This window comes from Natrix helvetica (assembly GCF_964273705.1).
Source record: "Natrix helvetica genome assembly, chromosome: 2".
Lineage (NCBI taxonomy): Eukaryota > Metazoa > Chordata > Lepidosauria > Squamata > Natricidae > Natrix > Natrix helvetica.
In genome coordinates this window covers 175,651,034-175,676,967 of record NC_138552.1, presented here as the reverse complement: position 1 = coordinate 175,676,967, position 25,934 = coordinate 175,651,034, and the positions used below count along the sequence as shown (strand labels likewise).

Below are 25,934 nucleotides of genomic sequence, written 5' to 3'. Positions count from 1 at the left end.
TGATTCAACAGAAAATTTGTTGAACCCAGCCTACCTGTAGCAAAGGTGATATAATTTTATCTACTGTGTTTCCCCGAAAATAAGACAGGATCTTATTTTCTTTTTACTCACAAAATATGGCTTGGGCCTTATTATGAGGGGACGGTTTATTGTTTTGGGGTTGCTGGGTGGCTGCTCTCTTGCCAGCGGGCTCCTAAAGAGCTGGGCACAGCCTCATGGGCGAATGGCTGTGTCGCGCTGTCGCAGCAGCCATGAAGTGACCACGGTCACGAGTAGCATACGGCAAACCCCCTTTCCAGCCGGGCACAGCGCCATTCACTGAGGCTGTGAGGTACGCGAGCGAAAGCGGAACAGCCGCTCGCACAACCCCCCTCTCCAGCCGTGCAGAGCGCCATTCACTGGCATTTCGAAGGTGCCAAGCCGCGTGAGCCGGGCGGCAGCAAACAGGTTCTCACGTGGCTTGGCGATACCCCTAGGTCAGTGAATGGCGCTGTGCCCGGCTGGAAAGGGGGTTTGCCGGGTAGCTGCTCATGACTGTGGTCACTTCATGGCTGCTGTGTTGTGCTGCTGTGACAGCGCAACATAGCCATTCGCCCATGAGGCTGTGCCCGGTCTTTGGCAACGCAATCACTTTTGCCTCCCCCTGGTTCCCACGGCTTGGCACCTTCAGGATACCGCCTGATTGGTGAGCGGTGCTCTGCCTGGCCAGAGGTGGGGGGTTGTCCAGGGGACTTATTTGCGGGAGAGGGCTTATATTTTTGCCCACCAGAAAAATGTGGCATGGCTTTATTATCAGAACATGTTGTAATTCCGGGGAAACACGGTAGTGCTTACATTAATTTCTGAATTTAATTACAATGTTTCTCTCCTTTAAACAAAAGACATCATAGTATCAGATTAAATTGAGGGGTTTCATTTATTCAGGCTAGCCAGAGAAACTCTGCTCTAAATAACTTGCTCAAGCACTTAAGTATGCTGAATGGTAAATGGGGAGAGAACTACCTTTGTCATGACACATTCTGCTCAGATTATAAAATGGCTTCCTTCCCTTATGTCTTTTAAATATTTTGACAAATTTACGGTTTGGCTGCATCTTAAATCATAGTTCCTTATTTCGCCTGGGCTTGTTGATTAAATGCCATGCTTAGTGGCTTCATTTTTTAATGTCTGATTTAATGTGTGACAGTTTCATCTCAATGAGGCCCACTTCAACAAGATTCATACAAGGTGGAAGGTAAAATGGCTGAATAAATAAAAGCTAAGATAACTTTTCCCATTATAGTTATTGAATGAATGAATGAATGAGGCTGCTCAGCTTGAACATAGTTTCTCTGATAGTGTATAACAAGTCAAAATCCAAGAAAAATAAATATAATTAAAATCCATATACCATATAAAAACCTTGTACAGTAGTTTTATATACTTATAACATGTTCAAGGCTTAAATACATCATTTATAAGATTTACACTAAATGCAGCTTTTGAATTTCTAGGTGAATGGTATTTGAATTAAAACATTGCTCATGGTAGATAATTCAAACTTCATGTGAATACAGGTAGTACTTGACTTATAATCAGTTTAGAGATCATTTAAGGCAGCGATGGTGAACCTTTTTTGGCTCGCGTGCCATAAGTGGGAGTGCAGGGGGGTCGTGTGCGGGCGAGCCTCACCCATAATGCAATGCGCGCCCCCAGTGGACATGCACGCACTACAGGCGCTCTCCCTCCATTTTACATGCTTTTTTCGCCCTCCCCAGGCTCCAGAGGCTTTATAGGAGCCTGGGGAGGGTGAAAACAGCCTCCCCCGCCCCCCCGAACGCCCTCCGGAGTCGTCAGGGAACCATCCGGACAGTCCCTGAAGCCTTTGGAGCGCTCAAAATGATCCTCGAGCTTGAAGGGTCGTTTTGAGCGCTCCGAAGGCTTCAGGGGCCGTCCGGAGGCTTCCCTGACGCCTTCGGAGCTGTCAAAACGACCCTCTGAGCTTCGTTTTAAGCGTTCCGAAGGCTTCAGGGACCGTCCAGAGACTTCCCTGAGGCCTTCGGAGTGCTCAGAACTACCCTCCAAGCAAACTGGAAGTCACTTCTGGTTTGCTCGGAGGGTCATTTTAAGTGTTCCGAAGGCTTCAGGGAAGCCTCCGGAGGGTGTCTGGGTGGGCGGGGGAGGCTGTTTTCGCCCTCCTCAGGCTCCTATAAAGCCTCTGGAGCCTGGGGAGGTCGAAAAATGGCTTTAAAAAAGGGTGAACTCAGCTGGCCAGCGAGTGCATGCGCGCTGGCCATCTGACAGGGCAGCGCCTCGTATGCCCTGACAAATGACTCCACGTGCCACCTGTGGCACACGTGCCATAGGTTGGCCATCACTGATTTAAGGTTACTTCAAAACTCCCCAAATGGACTTAACCCGGTTTTGAAGTTCAAGTGTTGAACCCTTTTCCTGTGTAATTATGTGACCATATTTTGGGCAATCAGCCCACAATTATGTGGTTATATGGCAAACTTGTTACTTTTGTGGCAAACTAGTGGTTACTTTTAGTTTTTGGCAAAGAAACCATCCATAGCAAACAATGAGTTTGTTTAAACAATCACACAATTACCCTAAGAAAAGGTTGTAAAAATGGGTCCAGTCACACTTTATGACCATCTAATCTTAAAACCATAATTGCCAGGCTCAATTACAGTTGTAAATAAAGGACTACCTATAATTTAACTAATTCTTAATTTTTTAAAATTATTGTCTGAAGGTGGTAAGGTTGGTAATCAATCCATTTCTAGACAGAAATGGAACTGATATCAATGAAGCTCAGGCTGACCAAATCTCATGGTTGATTTAATTTTGAGATTAAGATGATGTCTGTTGTCTTCTAATTAGTTACACATTGTTTCTCTAATTCCCATTTAATAATTTCCATTATTCCAGTTCTTTTTAATTCTTCATATTCGGATCTTTTTTTCTCTTTTGCATTTAGAAATCTTCTGAGAAAGAAATTTTCTATTTGAGCAAGCAGCTTTCCCTGTGACTTCAGATAGTTGCTTCTGATCCTAGACATACAATTTGAGCCATAACAGTTAGTAGCTATTGCAGTCTATGATTATGCTTAGTGACCATGCTATGATAATGACTTCTATAGATTATGCATGTAACTCGGTAGCAGATTTTGATTAAATCATTATTCTGCATTACAAGTCAAAGGATGGTAGGCATTTATTATATATTTTTAATTTCTTTCTCTTATTCTAACTTCGCAAGCTGAGCAGCCTGATGGCCCAGAAGTGGAACTCTCTTGCCTCACAATCATGAGTCTGTGAGTTCGATCCTAGGTAGGAGCAGATATTTATCTCTCTGAGTGCAAAGAGGAAATATCTGCTGTGAACTCAGTGTAGGCATCAGGAAGGGCATCTGGCCAGTAAATACTCAGCTCCATTCGGTCTCCCCGATTCCATCCCATTACAGAGTTTTTTTAAAAAATTCTAAATTTGCAAGATGGATCGGTGAAAGTGGTGATGGATGCACCATTCGTAGATCTGGAGATTAGGTTAGGGCAGATCCTCATGGAGAAAATCCATATGGTTGCTAAGAATTGACACTGATTTGATGGCACATAATCTAATAAATCGATTCTAAGTTTAAAATTAAATTCACTGAAAGTTGAAATTTAATAAAATTTGAAACATTCTGAGTGTTGCTGATAGTATTCTAAAATTGTTATGTTTTCTTCTACTTTTTAGGGTGCTGTGTTTTTGGAAGGAATATCAGTTAAACGTGTAAACCAAGTCACAACTCAACCAAGGTTAGGAGAAATCCAACTTAAATGTCAACAATTTTGTGGCTGGAAAGGGTACGTGAATATAATTTTTAAAATGTGGTTTGAATACTCTGTAACACATTTTCTCCATCAGGGCACCAAGATGGATTGGTTAGGCTTGTTTTGTTTGAGGATGTTGTGAATGGTGCCAGTTGCTTGGTCAACAGAAGGAACAGAATGAGTGGCAGCAGCAACAACAATGGTGCAGGTAGCTGGCAAGACAACAGTGGATTGAGTAGTTTGAGGCTGGTGTGCTTTTCTGGACAGTGACTAAGTGGAACTGTGTTGGGCAGTGGTCTTTCCATTTCAGTGGTTGTGGTAATTAGTAGTGCAGTAAATCAGTTGCCTATCTTCAGCTGACAAGGACCTCAGAATAAACTCCAGAGGACTTGGCTCTTTCCCATCTTCTTGGGAATGTTGCTATAGAGATTTTAAAGATAGTCTTGGCCGGGCTGATGAGGAAGTGGCAGTGGCTGCGAGATCTTGACTATTGGAGTCCCCACTAGAGCTGATGGCCTAGGCACCAGGCAGTTTGTGGCAACAGGAGCAGGAGAAAGCAGAAGAGCTGTGGGGAAGTTGCTATGTGTCTTATGACTGCTATTCCAGTGACTACATGATAAAGCAACCATTTTGTTGAATTCCCTTGCAGACCAGGAAAGACTTGGGATGGAGACCACTGGCACTTAGATTTAAGATTTTATATGAGCCAGGTTTTTTTTTGCTTGGTTTTGATTTGAGTGGTTGTTTGGTGTGGCTTGATCCTTTTTGGTCCCCTTGTGTGAGAGATGGTAGGAGGGGCCTTGGCCCATTCCTTTTAGGTGTTGTGCATGACTTTTCCACTCCCAGGTGACAGCAAAAAATGGGGTAGGTAGATAGGGTATAAGAAGAAAGGTTGGGTTTTGGATGATGGAAGAGTTGGATAAAGGAATGTTGCGCCAGGTGTTAGATGGAAGTCCGCTTGGGTAGAATCTTTACCCTGGGCCAGATAAGTGATGTGTTATGGTGTTGCCTGAGTGTCTGGAGGCTAGAAGAGTCTGGTTGGGGATGAACTGGCTCAACTTTGATAATAAAGAGTAGCTTTCAATTTTTATTTCTCCAAGGTCTGGTGATTTGATTCTGGGTGGAAGTTCACTTCCCTGGACTGAGCTAGAGCTTAATTTTAGAGTCCTCCAGGACTCATGGCTCCTACTTGATTGTACAGATTTGTCTTGTGTGCTAATTGTGCCTTTCCTGGACCAGGAGACCTTGCTTAGAGTCACTCATGCCTTTGTTACCTCCCAGCTGGTATTGCAATGTGCTTTATATCGGATTGCCCTTGAAGAACCCTTGGAAGTTGCAACAGGTTTAGAATATAGCAGCATGCACAATAGTGGATACCACTAGGTTTGTCCATGTTTCACCCTTATTGTGCAAGCTTCACTGTCTTCCAGTTTTCTGGATGCAATCCAAGGTCCTGGTTCACGGGCAAAGCGCCCGTGAAGCAAACCGGTTGTTCAGCTGGTAGGAACCAACCCCTGCTTTGAATCTCTGAAATACATAGCAGCCTGACCCTATCTAGAATGAAATAAAATAAAACAAACAAACCCCAAACCCACTTGGCTTTTAGCTATATGTAAAGCATAAATGCCAGAAGCTCTATTCCAAATATGTCATCGTTTCTAAAATATTTATTTCTTCCATTAAAAAATCTGAAAGCAAGTCATTCATTTGAAAAACAGAGGAAAGGTTCAGGCTTTTTAAAGAAGCTAGCAGTTCATTTTTCTACATTGGTGGTGTGACAGCTATCTAACAATCTTGAATATCATTTTCAACTAATTCTTGTCAATCTTTGATCCTCAACTATCAACTCCTGCATTTTAATATTATAATTGCAGTATTAAACTGATGATAAAAGGGCATGGGGTTAAATAGTGTGCAGTGTTCTAAATAATCTTCATAACAAAAGCTACTTTAATTTAGAAATTGTCTGAAGAGCCAGCAATGGATTAAATGGAGTGGAAAGAAGATTGTTTAGTCCACCTTATTAAAAATATTCCTACCTTCAAACTCATACTAAAATTGATATTCATGAAAGACTGATTAGAAATGGTTGGTACTGGGTACTATTTAAGATACTTTTTCACCTCTCATTAGGAGTGGATTCCCTGGGGCGCAACCTATTTCCATGGATGAACAAAATATTAAATTGTTAGAGCAAAAGCCATATAAAGTAAGTTGGAAAGCAGATGGAACTCGGTAAGTTGAAGTTCTTTGTGAATCAAAGGAGTCATTTCAGTAATTCTGATACATTAGTGTTTTTTTTTAAATTATTGATACAATTTTATGTAGCCTTACAGTTTAATAAATTAGTTTATATTATGGTGTAAAATCTTCAGTCTGAATATTTTTAGCTTGCTTCTTAGGTACTTTTCTTTTAATTTGCATGTTTTGTCTTACCATTAAGGATTTTTATTGTATACATGCTATGGTGCTTATTAAAGGTCTGTCTCCAAATAAAAATGGGATCATTTTGCTTTTAACATATACCAATGAATTGTTTATATGCTAACATGGGATATTAAATGCTGCAACATCTAATTAGCCTTATTTACTAGTGTGATATGGAAAGAACAACGTACGATCAGTTGGTTGTTTTGGTCAGTGTGCAGGTGGGCACTTATCTAATGCCTTCGATTAACCGAAATTAAGAGCAGAAGTACATGAAAGCTGACCTGTTAAGAAAATAAGCAGCTGTAGTCAGGATGATTTAAAGAGGATTACATCCAACTGTGAATAACATAATATATACTGACAAAGGCTGAATATTTCATTTGTACATTTTCCCCAACAGGCAGGGTGTACCAAAAGTCAGGTCCCGTAGGCCGATCACAATATGTTTTATTCATTTTATTAATAGTTTTTTTTTAGAGAAAATGTTCAAAGGCACAATGAACGAGTAAGGAGATTCTTAGAAAAAGATGGCAATGAATTTAAACATTTAATGTAATTTATATAATAAATTTCCTATGGGGGCCTTACTTTTATATAATAACAATAATCTTTAAGCAGAAGTCTTGTATTCTGTATTAAAATCTGTTATTTTGATGAAACTGTAGAGTAAGTAATGCTGCTTTATGTATGCAGCTTGCCTTAATCTGCTTTTCTGAGCAGTAGGATTGCCATTTGATAAATGTGCTAAGCTCCTTTCCATATTTTCCCTCTAATTCTGAGATTGTTAAGATTCAGATATTTTGAATTGATTGTTGGAAATTTTTGATACAATTTTTTTTCTTTTTCTTTTACATTTAATAACTTGGTACAAAGATAATTATTGGGGCAATCTGAGAAACACTAAAAAAAGTTCGTTATATCTTGTCTGTTGGTATTAGTATTTGTTTTGATATCATATTGATAGGTGTAAATGTTTTAAAAATAGACACATTGCTAACTTTCCAAGTTAGCATAATTGGAATGCATCTTGTACAAATCAGAGATAGTCAGTTAAAAAACAAAGCTCTGTTGTTAAGAGGAGGAACAGAAATTGTTGAATGTTACATCCTCCAAGATGACCATGGAGAAGGAGAACCTGAAGGTGAACCAACATGAGGGATTGTCACCTGGGACCCAGGAGATATACCTTCTCCGTTGTGATACCTCCAGAGCTTCATTTTAGTGCTATATTGATTATATTGTACAAATTGTTAAAAGCCTGTCTAGTGTCCCAAGCCCTAGGATAGAATATTTGGGCAACCCTGAGTGATTGGTTTATAGTTTTTGCAGACACTTAGATTAATTCTTTCTTTCCTTTTCCTATTTAAATATAAGCTGCCCAGAGTCATTTTGGAGTCAGGTGGCTTCTAAATTTAATAGTTCAGGGAGCTATAGTTTTACAAACATAATAACTTTGGAAGAAGTAGGTTATCAAAATTGAAATTATACAAGAAAGGTAATTATCACAGGAAGGAGAGGTTTGTTCTCTATATGCGGTGCTCTTGGCTTTTATAATAAAAAGTATAATTAGCCCAGGTGGTTAGTGGCTTTCTCCAGTCCCTAGATACATACCTCATTAATAATGTTTGTAGCAGATGTTTTTTCTAATGAGTAGAGTTGAATGTTCAGGCCTGAATGGCATAGCAAAGGTAATGAGACACTCATCTTTAGGAGAATAAAGCTACGGATAATTTTAAAAAGATGTTGGTAGTCTGTGAAATAAATGGCAGTTATGAGAAGGCAAGCCTATGTTTTATGTCTAGAAATTTGCAAACTGACCAAAACCAATTGTGTGAAATCCAATTGTTAGGAAATGTAATAATTTTGCTTTTGAGGCTTACTTGTAATTTCCTGAAATTATTAAGAGAGACACATAGAGGCAATGTTCCTTTAGCTTGAGGAAATTGTTTTTGTTTTGGAAAATAATTGTTGCATTTTAATAACATGTGCATAGCTGTTAGCTGTAACAAGCCAAATGTGAACATGCTAGCTCAGTCTGCTTTCCTGTGCAACATCTGTTGTTACATTTGAACCTGATTAACTTCTAACTTGCATAAATAATATTTTGATGATTGCGGGTTTCTATTGGTTTAAGTAATTTGGCATAAAATCACAGTGGTTGCATTTTGCAAATGCACAGAGATGCTTATAGGCAAAACCAGTAAATAAAGGTCAAAAGTATTGCTGGAATGTAGTAGGTAAAATGAAATGTTTCTTTGAAGTGATGTTAATGAAATCACTTCCTGATAGTTTATAAAATTACTACATTTCATTTTTTTCCTCTTTTCAATGCAATGTTTTAATGCAAGAATAGAAAGAATTTAGATTTATGAGATCTAATTTGTATTAGAACTTAAAATAGTGCATGGAGGCAGGGGTGATCCTGAACATGTGTTCAATACCAAAATGGAAAATATTCTTCTTCAACAAAATTTTGTCTTTGCAGCTAGCTTTGCTTGATCATAATTTAGAATTGATTCCTTGATTTCATTGAACAAACTGATGTCAACAAAGTCTGTATTTTAAGGGGAAAATAGTCTTCTTGTTAAAAACATTTAGAATTGATTCCTTGATTTCATTGAACAAACTGATGTCAACAAAGTCTGTATTTTAAGGGGAAAATAGTCTTCTTGTTAAAAACATTAAATGTATGGTAATTAGATCATCCAGTAAATTACTAATACTTTCTGATCTAATTCCTGCTCCATCTTTTATCTTATTTACTTGATTTATATTCTACTTTCCTGCTTAAATGACAGGATAGATGGTGAAAATTAAAAAGGAATTCAGAACTCAAGCTGTTAAAGTGTAAATTAAAATAATGTTAGGATCAATTAAAAAAATGAAAATAAAGAATTTGATGAAAGAATTTTTTTATTTACAAATATCCTAAATGCTGAGAGAACAAGAGTGCATTGGAACACATTCTGATCTCTAAAAGGAAAAGCAGCCTGAAAACAAGTTGAACCTTAGTCTCAGAGCCTGGATTTTTATTATTCCAGAATACCCAAATGTTCCTGTTATCATAGAGACAGCAGCCAGACTGGGTATGCTCCGTCCATTAACCAATCGGACTGAGTCTACACTTATGATGTCATCAGGCCCTTGTGGCTCCCCCAGTTTCAAACTCAGTCCAACCTGGACTGGCTGTGAGAATTGATCTCTCCTCCAAATTATTTAAATATATCTTTAATTGGTGAATTTTTCAAAACAAATTTTTTGTTCCTTTAAATTGCTTCCTTAAATAATCCTTTATTCTACAAATTGGAGGGAAATTTGAAACTGATCTCTGGCTGCCTCTCCTCAGCCGTCTGATTGCCGGGGACCACGAGTTCGCTCAGGAAGCTGGCCTTGCAATCAGATTGGCCAGCTCACGAGGTACGGCTCCACGGCTGTTTCCCCACAGCGCTCCTTGATTCTGGGCACATGGAGGGACGTGCGACCAGCCGTTTCGCGCGCAGCGGTTCTAGGCAAGTCTGGTGGCCATTTTGCAGATTGCCTGGCCACACTTAGTATCGGTGGCCATTTTGAGGCTCGGAAAAGCCTTAGAGAAAAAAAGTCAGCCATTTTGGACACTTTAAAAAAGGCGCAAACTCTACAGCAGCCATTTGGAGTGCCCAGCAACGCAGGATCACCCCAGGTGGACCGGATCAGGAGCACCTGGCGAGCAAACGGGTGAGACCATTGCCTATCTTATTGGGGTGTTGATTTATGATCGGGGAAATGGCTGATCCAGTTATGGATTCGAATGCAGGATTAGAGGAGGCAGGGCCACCAGGGGCAAAGAGCAGCAGGAAGAGGCAAGCCAAAGAGGCCCCTTCCTCAGGAGTAAACCCCAAGGTCTCTAAAGCGACTACCAGGGCAGAAGAGCGCAGGCAGAAGGCCCTTGAGAAAGAATTTCAGAGGGCCCAAAAACAACAACATAGTCTAACTGCCCAGCCTTCCCTCCCTCCCTCCGAGGATCATCAAGTGGCCTTCCCCAGCTCCACCTGTCTTGCCTCCCATGCGCCCTGACCCCCCACCTGGCCTATTCAGAAGGGGAATTGTCTTCTTCGGACTCCTCGTCTTCGATGGACCCTGACAACAGAGGCAATTTCTTTGATGTCCCTCTCAATAGGGAGCGCACCTTTGAACAGGCTTCCCTCCCGGTTACACATGGTTCTGAGGCCCCTCAAACCATGTATACCTCTCCTGCTGATATGGCAACCATCATTGCTGAAACCACTAAACAGATCATGGCTGCTGGCCTACAACAGCACCCCCAACCTGCTCCATCACATGGCCATAAGCATAAATCTTCTGCTGCGGCTCAGCAACCTGATCCCTCTGCCTCTACTTCTCAGGCCTCAATTGGCAGGGGGCAATATAACCTGTGGGACTCAGACCTGTGATGCCGAGGTGGTCTCCTCAGATACCACTGCCTTTACTGGATTATTCAAAACTGATCGATTCAAGTCCCTTCTACTTAAGGCCATTAAAGCTGCTAACTTACCATCTTCTGCTTCAGCTTCTACTTCACAGGATAAACTGACAGAACCGGCTTCAACTGAGGGTCCCAGTACCCCATTCACCGAACCCACGGTGGAAAAAGAGGTGATCCCTGTTCCCAAGATATTCCTGAATGTCATCCAGAAGCAGTGGGAGTCTCCAGGCACGGGCCCACAGCTGACCAACCTTGACAAATGTCTCTACAATATTGCACCAGACCCCACCAAGTTCTTTGAGACTCCCCCAGTGGATGCACCGATTGCAGCCCTGTCTTCACCTACTGTGGTCTCTGGAGCCTCTGAGGAGGTTCTCAATTCTGAGGAGAAAAGGTCAGATCAAACCTTAGACAAAAACTATCAGGCTGGGGCCTGGGTTGTTAGGGCCTCTACGGCCACTTCCTTTTTCTCCAAGGTGGCCTTGGTTTGGATTGAACAGCTTCAGGAGCGCATCACTCCTACTTCCAAGACGGAGTGGCTGTGGTTACCGGCGCCCCGGTTCAGCCAGTGGGTTCCATCTCTGGCCATTGGGGGTGAGCAACTCCCCCCCGTGGACCGGGCGCACAATTTGGGCATCCTCCTAGACGCGCGGCTGTCGCTGGACTACCACGTGACGGCCGTGGCTAGGGGGGCGTTCCACCAGGTTCGCCTGGTGCGCCAATTGCGCCCTCTACTGGACCGGGACGCCCTTCGCACAGTCACTCATGCCCTGGTGACGTCCCGTCTGGATTACTGCAATGCTCTCTACATGGGGCTCCCCTTGAGATGCACCCGAAGGCTGCAGCTGGTCCAGAATGCGGCCGCGCGGGCAATTATGGGGAGTACTAGGTACTCCCATGTAACACCTCTCCTGAGCCAGACAACGATAGGTCAGGCGGAGTGGAGCATCCATCATACCTCTTCCATCGACTGACACTACGGTTCGGCCTCCCAGTCCTAGACCTGTTCGCGACGGCAGATATCAACCAGATACCCAGGTATTAATCGAGGTTCATGGATCCCATGGCAGGAGTAGATGCTCTCAGATGCCAGTGGCCCAAGGGTCTCCTGTATGCATTTCCTCCCCTTCCCCTCATTCAGAGGATAATTCAAAAAATGCTGGAGCAGGAGGCAGAACTGTTGCTGCTAACGCCGAATTGGCCACGCTGGCCTTGGTATGCCGATCTGGTGACTCTGTCAATCTCCACTCCATGTTACATCCCCCGGTCTCTCCTGTGTCTACACCAAGGGTCAGTTTGTCATCCCGACCTCCAGTGGCTGCAGTTAACCTCATGGCGATTGGGCGGCAAGCCTTAACAGAACATCAGAAAAGAGGACTTTGGACCACTGAACAACAGGACTTTGGACTAGTGTGCTTCATTAAGACCAGGGTCAACGCAGCCATCTACCAGGAGATTTTGGAGCACTTCATGCTTCCTTCCGCAGACAAGCTTTATGGGGATGCTGACTTCATTTTCCAGCTGCCCACACTGCCAAAAGCACCAAAACCTGGTTCAATGACTGTGGGATTACTGTGCTTGATTGGCCAGCAAACTCGCCTGACCTGAACCCTATAGAGAATCTATGGGGCATTGCCAAGAGAAAGATGAGAGACATGAGACCGAACAATGCAGAAGAGCTGAAGGCCGCTATTGAAGCATCCTGGTCTTCCATAACACCTCAGCAGTGCCACAGGCTGCATTGAGGCAGTAATTGCTGCAAAAGGGGCCCAAACTGAGTACATATGCATGCTTATACTTTTCAGAGGTCCGATATTGTTCTATGTACAATCCTTGTTTTATTGATTGCGTGTAATATTCTAATTTTCTGAGATGGTGGATTTGGGGTTTTCATGAGCTGTACGCCATAATCATCACAATTATGACAAATCACGGTATGAACTATCTTGCTTTGCATGTAATGAGTCTTATCTCATATATTAGTTTCACCTTTTAAGTTGGATTGCTGAAATAAATGAACTTTTGCACGATATTCTAATTTTTCGAGTTTCACCTGTAGGTATAGCATGGTATCTAATAAGTAGCAAGAATAGAAAAATGTAAAGATTCATAATCACTGGAAGGTTGGCAATTGCATTATAATTTCATGTTAGATAGAAAAAATCCACTGAAAACAGCTCTAAATACTTGTCCAAATATGATAGTCCTAATATTGTCCTTGTCCATGTAATATGGAGCAGAGGTTATGGTAAGAAAAAGGGTTTTAGCATTTTTAGTCATATAAAAGTTTTTCTTGATAAAAAAAAAGATTGTATTTAGCATATTATGAGTTCAGTACTACATACAAATTAATATGTAAAGTATTATAGTTTTTTATGCTTGAGCAGCAGGGTAGGTTAGTGGTAAAGATATTTATCTCCCACTTGGAAGGTTGAGAGTTCAATCCTAGGTATAGGCAGATTTTTCTCTCCTACGGCGCAAACAAAAAATATATCCTATGAAGTCTGCATGATTTCAGGAAGGGCATCCAGCCAATAAATGCTACGGTCCATTCAGTTGCCTTGACTCTACCCCAAATTAATGGATTACAGGGTTGTAAAAAGGGAGGTTTTTTTTAATGGCAGGTTGAATTTCTGAAATGCCTAAATTTCTAGTAAATAGAGTTTTAGGTTTTTTTCAGTTGCAATTTGGAAATCACTGAACCTATAAAAATATATACTGTAGATTAATTTAGTAATGATTAAGGATGCTTAAATTACCTGGCTATAAAAGCAATAAAATAATGTGATAGTAAACTGTATTAAGTAACATATTTGTAATGTTGAATGAATTCTGGAGTTTTCTATAGGTAGTTTTTAAAAGAGCTTCATGAACTTTCATTATATAATTAAGTTATATTCCATTGTTCAGCAAGTTACAAATGGGATATTTGGGTGTACTGTTATGTCAAGATTATTTGCTTTTGACTTTCTTGGCAAGCATTTAGCTCTAAAGTTCAAGTTGTCGGCTATTCTTTTGGTTCAAAATAATTCATGCATATATGCAAGTAACTGGACACATTTGCTTTTCTGCATTAAAGAGATTTGTTCCAATGATGTTATATATTAAGCATACATGATTTTTTAAAAAAAAAATCATTTTGTTCCAGCCTTGACAAATGCAATTTTTAGCATTCTGTAGGCAAGTCTGAGCATGAAGATTTATGCTCTAGCATTCATTGTGTTCTTGCATGCTTAAAGAGTGTGCAATGTATAATTTTTAATTATGTATATTTGTTTTGCCTTAATGTCATTTCAAATGTTGTATGAAATTACACGAACAATTAGATAATCTTAAAAACCAATGTCCAAACTCAGCTTGAGTTGAAAGTAGCAGTTCCCCTTTCTTTTTGAAAAAAAAAGACGTATAAGATTCAATAAAGATAAACATTATGAAGGAAATATGACTTTAATTGATATTACATTCTTTTCCCCCTTAGGTATATGATGTTAATTGATGGTAAGAATGAAGTTTATATGATTGACAGAGATAATTCTGTGTTTCATGTGTCTAATTTGGAGTTTCCGTTTCGTAAAGATCCACGTGTGCATTTAGAAAATACTCTTTTGGATGGGGTAAGAGGTTTTCTTTGCAGAATCATGCTTTCCTTAAATTCACTATTGGATTTTGTGGTGATTATTGTAATGATAAAACGCAGATACTACCCTAGTAGGGCAGACTCCTAGGGTTCACAAAATAAATTGCTATTTACCAAATAGGTGTCCTTGGAATTGGTTTTTTTAATAGCCACACTATAATAATATTTTTATTTTATTGCTTTTATTAAAACCATTAAAAGTGAGAAATTTTAATAGAAATAGCTCCTTGTTTTTGCTGGTAATATCATTACACAGATGAACAAATATGACCTTATTTTAACCTAAGATTGCAGTGATCTTTGGTGAAATAGCAAGTAAATGCATCAATCAACATTTGTTTTGAAGAAATGTTATTAAAAGTTTTACAAAAAACATGAATGCACAAACTAATAAGGAGTGAAAGGAGAAAAGAAAGAAGAAAACCGCAGAAAGAGCAGAAAAAAGAAGCTTCCAGTTTTTTCTGCAGCAATAGTACTTAGCACTTAGGCTTATATACTGTCCCATAGCATTTTACAGCACTCTCTGAGTGGGCTATAGAGTCAGCACGTTGCTCCCAAAAATTTGGGTCCTCGTTTCACTGATCTCAGAAGGATGGAAGGCTGAGTCAACCTGAAGCTGGCCAGGATTGAACTCCTGGCAGTCGGCAGAGTTAGCCTGCAATGCTGAGTTCTAACCACTGTGCCACCATGGCTCCTGGCAAATAGAAATACCTTACTTTAACAAAGTTAATTTTGCTGTGTGGTTACAAAGAAAAGAAAAAGTGCTCTTTTTCTATCGTACAGTTTTTTTCTAATCGTCAAAACCACAAACCATAAGTGAAATCCCCCCCGCCCCCCCCCACCCCATTTAATGCGAAAAATCTGCAATCAATGTAGATTTTTTACCAATCAGCTATCAATGTAGATTTTTTTCTCTAATCGAAGAAGTTAATTTAGCCAACTTGGCATGTTCCATGGGGAATCTGATTTCAGTTGTATTTTAACCTTTAGAATCTTCTGAATTAGTGTGTGCATTTGTATCCAAAATGTTTTGGTTTTTTTATACATTTGCACCAAACATGATAAAATGTCCCTTCCTGCTCACATTTCCAGCCTATTGAAGTAACTTTATAGATTCTAGAAAATTGGTCTGGTGACAAGTATCAGCAGTACATCATTTTATAGAAATCTCGTTACAAAGCCAGTTTTCTTTATGCTACAAGTTGTGATAGATCGTTAGTAGTGAAATGTATCTCTGTCATGTTAGTCACCAGTTGAAAGATTGAAATTTGTCCTTGGCCAGAGATCCTACTATATTTATTTTACCATGGAACTTTACAAAAATGCCCTGCTGTTAGAGCAACATGTATCTACACATCATTTCTTGAGCGGATTGAATTCTTGAGTATTTTAAGCAAATTTGTTCACTTGACTATATTCTGCCTTTTGTCCAGGAACTCAGGGCAATTTACATGGACGTTTTCCTTCATTTCGTCCCTATAGTAACCACAACGATGTTCATGGTGGCTGGTAGAGAAAGAAATGAATCATGATATATCTTTTAAAATCTTTAATCACCATCACTTTATATGGTTTCACACTTGGGTTTATTTGAACTGACAGGCAGTAATGAGATCCCTTACCCAACCTACAACTTTCAATCCAACGTTGCGCAATATCTTTTTCAGATTTGCTACCCTATCTTTTCCCAGGGCCAATGACTTCAATGCAGTGTGAGACGTTTTTCTTTCAGAAGTAAAGTGTTTCTTCATATAAACCTAAAAGATAAAAAAAAATATAAGAAATTAACAGACATTTAAGAATAAATCAGGGGGCATATTAGCCATTGCAGCACAAGTCTCAACAGGAGTCATAGGCTCCCTAGGTTTAATATTGGCCTGAATAAAAACTGTTTTTATTTAGTGCATTGAAAACCATATTCAAGATCAGGAATAGTTCTAATAAAATATAAAGTGCTTGTTAAAGATAATCACTTTGCAACTAAATCGATTAATTCTTCAGAATTCTTTATTGGCAGTTCAGTGCATCACCTGACTATCCCATCGTTATTTTTTGTTTCCTTAGCGACACAAGGATAATAGAAATCTTCATAGAGATTACTGTTGTTCTCACCTATTGTTTTTTTTTCAAAGTTACAGGCACACACAAATACAGTACTCAGAACTTGTTTACTGTAGTTAAAGTAAATAACAACAGACTGAAATGTAATTCAAATGCCCACCAGAGAGTGCTTGCCTGAAAAGTGTCATTGGAGTCCAAAAAGCAATAGCCTAGTCCAAATATTTTCCAGGAGTCACAGAAAGCCAAATCAGGTTGTCAGCTGGTCAAGGGTCATAAACAAGAAGCAGGAAGAAGAGTCATGAGCTGGGAAGCCAAATGGTTTGTCTCCAACAAAGACTGCAAATGAGCTATCTAAATCCGTCTGCAGACACTGTCTGCAATTAACTAATGCCTCACCTTTTGCTTAGTGAGGAGTGTCATCAAAGATCGTTGCTCTGCTTGACTCAGTATGCATCTAACCCAGGACTTGGGTGTGTGTGTGTGTGCATAATCACCTGTCTGCTCTAGTGGAAAGGGACATGTCTGTGGCTGTTCAACTCAGTTAAATCCTGGCTTACTGATTCCTGGGGTTGACAATCTTGAAGCATAGACAGGAGCAACATCATCAGATTCAAAGTCAGATTCTGCATCATAGCTCATAATAGTTATTGTCTTCAGGAGAATAATGTTGCAATTCCTGGATTTGATTAATTTCATGTTAATGAAAGGTAGGATCTATTCAGATGGATGTACGGCTGTAGCTTTGCTTCAGAATGACAATATCTTGGTATAATCTTTATGGATTCCCAGTTTCAGTTATTTTCTGTTAGAGGTTATGAACAGGAGTTATAAAAGGATCTGCTTTTCAAAAATTATTCCTAAAATGTTGATATTGTAAATTGTATCCTTGAAGATAAAATGAAACGATAAAATTCTAAGAAAGCTGCTACATCATTCCATTTTATTCCCATTCATCTCTTTCAGTTGCCTTATTGATTCTGACAAAAGACAAAAATAAATCAAATCAACCTTGTTGAAAACAGAGTCCCATATAAAAGAAGATTTAGATTTTAGCTAAAATCAGTTGTGGAAATCTGCATCAAATGATTTTTAATTACAATCAATTGTTGAACTGTTGCCAAAGTTTTTGAGTGAATATTAAAATACTGTTTTGCTTTTCTTTTTTAAGGAAATGATAATTGACAAGGTAAATGGTCAAGTTGTTCCTCGGTACTTGATATATGACATAATAAAATTCAATGTAAGTATGTTATATTTTGATTAACCCAATTGTTTGTGTAACTTGTAGGTTTTAGAAGGGAGGAATGTTTTTAATAAATATAGATAAATAAAGGTGCCTTTGGAAAGACCAGAATAATACACTCAATTAAATCAATCAAATGTTATAAAACATATAATAGATTGTCATATCTGTGATAATATAGAATGCACTTTCAAATATGTTTACAGTGGTTTGAATGATAGAACTTATCTGACTTCTAAAGTTAGTCCAAGTTTTTCTAAAAGTTCTTGAAGAATTATGTTAAGTCAAACTCTGATTTTTTTTTAAAAAAAGGAGTGGGGAGATGTAGGAAACTGATGAAGAAGAACTGCAGGCGTACTTCATTTTTTATGTAGATAGACTATTTAGAGTTGCCTAGTCATTTGCTAAGTGACTATAGAAATCAAATAAGTAAGTAAATAAATACATTTATTTAGAGAACTTGTGAAGTACAATGACCTTTTGCCTTATTGAATGGAGAGAACAGTAGATTTTTCTGAATGAATTTCCAGTTATAGATTTAACATGCCTAGACTAGAAGGAAAGGCAAAACTTGTGTTATGTACCTAAAGTGTGCTCTTTGTTCAATTAGTTCTTTTATTTTTTATTTTGAGTCCATTGTTCTCTCTGCCGCTCATTACTATTTCGTCAACACAGTATTCTGTTTTTAATTCCGTAAATTAATTTTTATAACTTTGTTTACTTCTTTGCTGAAACATAGTTTTTCTTATTATCAGAAAAGAGTCTATGTTAGAGAATATTCGTTCTTATTCAATAAAGCTATTAATAAGATATTTTAGAAGTTGCTGGACTGAAGATGCAAAAGATTGTTTGATTCAGTAAGCAAGAAAGGAAGGTCTGTGGTGCAGGACCCATTTTATTAGTAAGCAAAATGTATTACATATGGTTGCAAACAGTAATGTTTGAGTCAAAATATTTTAGCTTACATTGAATTCAGTGAGAATCGCTAATGGGACTTTATTAGGCAGCATTGTGCTTCCAGCTGAAGGACAAGTTCAGCCTATATGTTATCAGCAGAAGCAGAAGTAGGACTTTATTGGAAAAGGGCCATTAACAGCAGCCAAGTTGTAAAGATTTGTTAAAGTCAATAAACTGTCTTTATGCTAGATATAAAGGTTTAATTGCAAAAATAAAAGGTTAATAATATTTGATTTGGCAAGAAGTAACATAGGCAGAAAGCCAATTTGTTCTAGAGATTTAAGGCACCAAACTAGAAACCAGGAGGCTGAGTTGTAGCCATGCCTTGGAGACAAAGCCAGCTGTGTGACTTTGAACCAGTCATTCGCTCTCAGCCCTAGGAAGCAGGCATGGGCAACCCACTTCTGAAAACGCTGCCAAGAAAACTGCAGGGACTTTTCCAGGCAGTCACCAGGAATCAATAATGACTTGATGGTGTGCATGCATATATGTGTACACGCACATGTTACATCTTTAAGTAATGGCTATTAGTCCTGTCTTTTTTTTCTTTGACATTTATACAAGGTGGAGTTTTAAAGTATAAGTTTTTCTCATTATGTCTAAGCCTGGGACAACTCTGGTTCATGTGCTTTATTTAGGAGGTCAGGTTAGTCGATTTATAGTGGCTTGAAAAATGAACCATTAGCTTAAGTGGAATTGCATGCCCTAAATGACACGGATCTTCCCTCTTTATTTAAAGGCTAAAAGATTTAAGATGTTAGGAAAGCAATAAGATAGGAAACGTTTAATGCAAAAAAAAAATGTGTTGACAATACCAGAAATAAAATTGAGTCCAGGCTAATTATTATCCTGCTGTGCTATACTTGCAAAGAGGGAAATGCTAACAGTTTCTTCTTGATAATAGGCAAGACTCTTTGCTACCCTCACAAGGCAGCTTATATGAATGGACTAAGCTGTCCTCTCTTGCTCTTCCTAGAAGATAAAAAGTTGCTGATGACCTTTGGGTCTCTAACTGACTACACAGAAAGCAGCTTTCTCTTCCTAATAATGGAAAAATGAGATTAAAAGCTAGTCAAAGCAACTCGTCCAAAGATTTTGGTGGTTGAGGAGTCAACTACTTTAGTAGTTCCTTAATGTTCTGAGAGGAGAAATAAAATGTACTGTTCAAACGAGGACAGTTATTTTTTCTTAGACAAGGTCTGTCTAAATGCAAATTGGATTCTTTGATGTTAAATAATGGGAAGAGATATAATTTTCTTTACAGGAGGTCAGACAAATTAATATAGGGCCATTCTGGCCTTACAATCAAAGTCTGAGCTGATAATTTAGTCAGTATATGATGAATTAATTTACCTATTTCCTATTCATATCATTTCATATCAGATAATTCAATTGGTTCCTTCAGCTTAAAAACGCTTCAAAAATTTGAAACCCAAATTTGTTAATGAAGACACAGTTGAGTAACGGCTTGTGAGGAAAAGAATTAGGATTTGGTTATTTTTCAAGTCATGTTTTGAATCACACTGGGATAGTACACAAGCAATATTTATGCAGTTGCTGTAACATTTAAGAATACTTTTATCTACAGTTGTATATCCAAGTCACTTAAGACAGATATATCATCATTCCATTATGCATTACAAGCAAGGTCCTTAAAGTCAGCTTTAGGATATTGGTTTAAGCATTGTTAAGGTGCAGACTTGAGACTCACAATTTACATTATCTGAAATGAGTTCCTTGTCAAGTACAGTGACATTAACTACCCCTCCCTCTGGTGTGTGTGTGGTTGTGTGTGTGTGTATTTATTTTCAGGAAATAGCCAAGAATTTTTGCTAGATTTCTGATCTGGGTTTTCTGGGTTGTATTCATTCTTTAACTCTTTCGCTCTTCTTTATTTTTCTGTACACGTTTATAGTTCAGAGTGTTTATTTTGGCATTAATGAGTATAGCAAACAATTATCATGAATATTCAGAAGGATTTTTAAAGAGTGTTCTTGGAATCTATAAAATTTTTATTTCTTTTTTTGTATCCTGTAATACTTTGGGCCAACGGCTGTTTATGTGTAGTAGCTCAGAGCCACCTTGTGGTCTCTTTAGTATCTCATGTTGTTTTCCTCTTTCTTTCTTTCTTTCTTTCTTTCTTTCTTTCTTTCTTTCTTTCTTTCTTTCTTTCTTTCTTTCCCTCCCTCCCTCCCTCCCTCCCTCCCTCCCTCCCTCCCTCCCTTCATCCCACGTGTGGCATTTGAATGTTAAAAATACCAACTTAAAAATGGTCAGGTATTAGAAATTTGGAATACTTAGACGAAAAGGTTTCCTGGAAACATTACCCTATTTAAGACTAGGGTTTCTTTTCCTGGATCAATGAGGGGCTGCTAAGAATAGCAAAAGCTGTAGAAAATAAAAGAAATGGGCAGGAGTTGCAGATAATTGCAAGCTAGACAAAAAAGTGTGAATGCTTTTGAGAATGAGTTTATTTGGGAGGGGAGATTTACCCAGTGACTTTTAGCTATGTCTCTAACATTTAAATAGGACATCTCTCATTTTCCTTTCCTTTCATTCCTTTCATCCTCGCTCCAGTTACCTTTCCCCTTTCCCTACTTCCATCCAGTTTTGTTCCTTTGTGCTTCTACCCCTTTCAGCTATCATTCCTGTTGTCCATCTTCATTCTGTATTTTTCCTATTTGATGCTTGAAAGAAGAGGGTGGGGAATGTGTGCATGTATATATTTGAATGTTTCTATGTGTGATAGAGAATTATGGGTTTATATAGAGGGGTTTCAATTTATTTTCTTAGTTTTATTTTATTTACAGATATTAATCATATTTGACAGGCCCACAATTTAAATTAATAGTAATTAATTCAGTTTATTTTTATCCCAACCATGAAGCTTTTTGAAGCTTTTTTGGAAGAGGTAGGCTATACTTACACACATGCAGACACACAAATATGTCATGTGGATGTGTTCATTGGGGAGAGGAAGTACTGATTTTAGTTAAAAGTTGGCAATCCGGTAGGAAAGCTAACTTTTTATAGGACTTTTATTATACTGTGTTTCCTAGCCACATGTTTTGAGGGAAGGGCAGAGCTCATAAAATTGGGTTTGCCTTTGTTCTGGGGAAATACAGTAAATATCATTCTTTCCTAAAATGACAGGTTTCTGTGCTGATGATTGACCAATGGTTCTGGCAGCTCTTCTCAATCACAATTGCAACTTGGTCTGATGGTGGCATACTTGAGTTGCCTTTCTGCCCTGCTTATATTGCTCCTATCTGGTCTTTGCACGTATCTGGTCTACCCCATACAGTGTCCAATTTGTGTTCTTATAACCACTGAGACACTCCCACTAATAGAACTCTAAATATTTTATTTCTTATGCTTCAGTATTATTTTGTTGCTAGTGAAGTATTATTAATTATTTCAAATGAACTGTGAAATTGAACAAGTGTTTAAAGTTTTTGCGCCTCACATTTAAATTGTAAGCTAAAATCGAATATGCTGCAAAAATAATACACGGTGAAACTTCAATTTAGTGGACTCTCCCCAGCACACTTTGGATGCAGTGTATCAAATTTCCATTTACATGGGGCGGATGAGGTAAATTAATTTTTCTGTAATCTTACGACATCTGTGGTGATTGATTATGGCATGATGTAAATGACCATGACAATGTACTAGCATGTTGAATAGATAACTTGAGAATAATGGATAGTCTCTTCACACATATGGTCCATTATTAGGAAATACGTGACCATTACTTTGTCCTCTTAGACAAAACTTACCATGATAGTTTGTAAATAATGATATAGAATTGAGTGTGATCTGAATTTTTTATTTCATTTTGATTTACAGATAATTTAGGCATTTAGCATTGGCGCAAAATTTTCTATTTTTTCAGTGAGAGATATTGACTTTCCTGTATATACAATATAATGTAATATGAGTGTTGAAGTTTGGTTCAAGGAATTACTTTCAGTTCCTAAATTAGTTTGACCATAAAGTGAATGATCCTCTTGATGAACAACCGGTGACCTCTGGGCCATATGTGACAGTCAAACATGCAGTAGTTGGAAATTGTCAGGAAATGTATAAAACATATACTGTAAACTTTAAGTAGATTTCAAAAGAAGAAGGAATCTCTAGCCCCTTTCCAACAAAGCCAAGAAAATAATGGCTGCTCCCACGTAAATTATGTGGCTTGTTTGCTTTGTGTCATTATCCTACTGGTAAACCAAGGAAACACTAAATGTGGCTCTCAACTGCAAACAGGTGGCTTATTTTATCTTGAATTATTTGTTCAAATTTTCAGTGAAAGATTTTATCAGAATGATGTGGGAAGCTCCATTGTTAATTAATTAAATTTATATGCTGCCCATCCTCCTTTTGCAGCAACTCTAGGCGGCTTAAAGGATGATAAAAATAAAATACAACACAATTAAAATTAAGAAGGATTATCTAAATATTAAAAACCAAAGGACTGGTGACTTGGGGATGGGGATCTTCTCTCTAATCCATCTGCTATCTCCAGCATAGGACATCATTATTGGGGCCCCAGGCCAGCTGGCAGAACCAGGTTTTAAGGTTCTTTCAATAAGGCAGGAGTGTGGAGGCCAATGTCACCTCTGGAGAGAGAATATTCCAAATGGCGAGACCATAGAAGGAAAGGTTCTTCTCTTGGACACCACCAGCTGAAATTCATTGGCAGAAGGATCCAAAGTAGGCCTCTTCCACAGGAGTGAGTGGAATGAGCCATTTCCAATGGGCGAGATAGCTTATCAGATTATGCCATTTGTGTTGAATGATTGCTGTCCATGTTTTTCTTTATACTCTGAAATTACACAGAAAAATAGTTGAGATTTACCTTTCCAAAATCCATAGAGATTCCTCTTCAACAAGAGTTGTGCATGTAAAGGCTTAATAAATACATTTTTACCATTCCATGGATTATCCTAGATTTCTTTAAAACTCTAGTATAAAAATTGTGCTGCTTCCAGTCTTTGGTAAAAGTTAAATATTTTGATTAGCCATTTTTACTTTTGAGTTATTAAAATATTCTCAAGTTGATTCTATCTGATGATTTAACTTTCTGATATATGGATGTGTGTGTATGTATAGCCAGTTTCTATATTTGAATGAACATGAAAACACACTCACACCCACACCGACAGACAGACAGATGCGCGCACGCGCACACACACACACACACACACAGAGAGGCGCACACATACACAAACCCCTTCTTATATACATTATCGTACCATATTTGTAGCCCTCAATTTAATTAGCTGTGCTATTTGTAGAAATCCAACTTCATTATTTAAAGGTCAGCATTAAGAAATTAAAGTGAAATTTGATGATAAATACATTTTAATGTGTTGAATCATTAATATGTCATACATTGGCATAAGAAATATATTTAGATTACTTGTTTTGGATGGTAAGTTTATGTTATTAAGTGTTATTTTTATGACCATGTATTTAAGATAGTTTGAAGTAAAAATATACATACCAGTCTTAATAAAGAAACTTCTTCTATACTGAGACCTAAAACATTTTAGTGTTGTTTTAAGTAGGAATGGGTGCCTTCCACTGATTTGAAAGGAAGCAATTTAGGGAAATGCAGGAAGACAGTGGGAGTGGCACTTCTAATGAGTGGTCTTAAAAAGGATTTAAGTAATAAGGAAATTATGACCTATTTTAGGGGAAAATGATGCATTTTTTGAAGGAAAAGGTATGCATTGTCAAATTATCTATTTGGTCAGAGTGACTGCTTACATTTGCTGTTGAACTCCATGCTTGTTGCAGTAGAGTATCCTTGTAAACCATAAGGATAATCACAGCCTTTTCTCTCTATACATTTTGCTGCTCTCTGAATTCTTACTTATAGTTTTATTGACATCATCTAAGGTTTGTTGAGATCAATAAATGCACTTGTGTGTAAATGAAGGGAGGAATAGAGAATGCTTATATTGTTAGCCTCCAATACATCTCTCATTCAATTGATATTAGGGTTTTTTTTTTGATCCACTGTAATAAACAGACCATAATGCATTATCCACCAGCGCGTTACACTTTCCTGGGAGAGTGAACACCTTTTTAATTGTTAGTGTTCATGCAGTAAAAGGAATATTATTGGGTGATGGGAAAAAAATGAAGTGGAGAATTTGACAACAAGCTTATATAAGGAAAGTGGAGGGAATGTGGAATACTATTGATAGAGGCAAGAGAGGCTCCAAAGCAAGAGGGGGGTTAACATGGACTGAATGTACATACTTGAGAAGTCGAGTAATGTAAACGGAATAAAGAGACATATGAAGGAAAAAGTTAGATAATTGAAATCTTGCTATGCAGACATAGGAATATGTACTGAGTACAAAACAGAAAGGAGACTGTTAATAAAATGTTACATTTGTCATAGTTTCCTCTTAAATCAATAAATCTCTTAAATCAATCTTTTTAAAATAAATAAATAAATAAATAAATAAATGTTTTCAGAATGATTTGAACTCCAAAAGAAAAGGATGTCCAGTTTCCCTTCCAGTCATTATTTTTGTTTCTAATCTTACTGCTAGAGCAAAATTATGACAATGTTAGAAAATCATTGTTGAGTTAAATACACCTAAGTGAAATTTTTCTTGCATATTATCTAAGTTTTATAAATTGTGTATTCATGGACTTCTGATATTTTAATTTGGCAGGCACAACCAGTTGGAGAATGTGATTTTAATATTCGTCTGTCATGTATAGAAAAAGAGATTATACTCCCACGGCATGATAAAATGAAGAATGGTCAAATTGACAAAGCACAAGAACCTTTTAGTGTGCGTAACAAACCATTTTTTGACATCCACATTGCAAAAAAGGTAAAAATATTCTTGATATCTGCTGAATAGTAATTTTCTTAGCACATAATGCTTCAAGCCTTACAAGATTTTCCTATATTTAAACATATCCAAAGTGTGTGTGTGTGTATGTACATGTATATAGAATAGCTTTCCAATGGATTCCAGCTTCTAATTATGTTTTCTCTGAAAAGTGAAGGACAAAATCAGGCATGCAACTGAGTCAAGATTTGATCTCTTAATGAATAACATTGTTAGTTATTTTCTGAGAAAATGTTTCTTTGCTCAAATTCTCGAGGAAAAAGCAAGGGGCCAAGAATAAAGTCACACATAGCAGAGCGTGAAGGAGGACTTCTAAAATGTCCTTTAGTGAGTACTTAATTGTCAGCAGCTTTGCAAAACTGTTGTCTAGGTTGGGAAACAGCAAAAATAAGTATTATTTTATAAATAACATGAATAAGTCTCCTTAGTAAAGCTTGATTATGGGGCAAGAGTCAGGAAAGATT

At 38.1% G+C, this 25,934-nt stretch overlaps 1 protein-coding gene across 2 annotated transcripts in view; it reads left to right on the top strand.

Moving 5' to 3' along the window:
- The window catches only part of RNGTT (RNA guanylyltransferase and 5'-phosphatase), a 126,181-nt gene that overhangs the window by 34,476 nt on the left and 65,771 nt on the right, over positions 1-25,934 (top strand). For both annotated transcript variants that reach the window (XM_081941471.1, XM_081941470.1), the window contains exons 7-11: positions 3,723-3,832; positions 5,933-6,034; positions 14,170-14,305; positions 17,558-17,629; positions 25,285-25,449. In XM_081941471.1, coding sequence (XP_081797597.1) covers positions 3,723-3,832; positions 5,933-6,034; positions 14,170-14,305; positions 17,558-17,629; positions 25,285-25,449 — 585 coding nt within the window. The remainder of the gene's footprint in view (positions 1-3,722; positions 3,833-5,932; positions 6,035-14,169; positions 14,306-17,557; positions 17,630-25,284; positions 25,450-25,934) is intronic.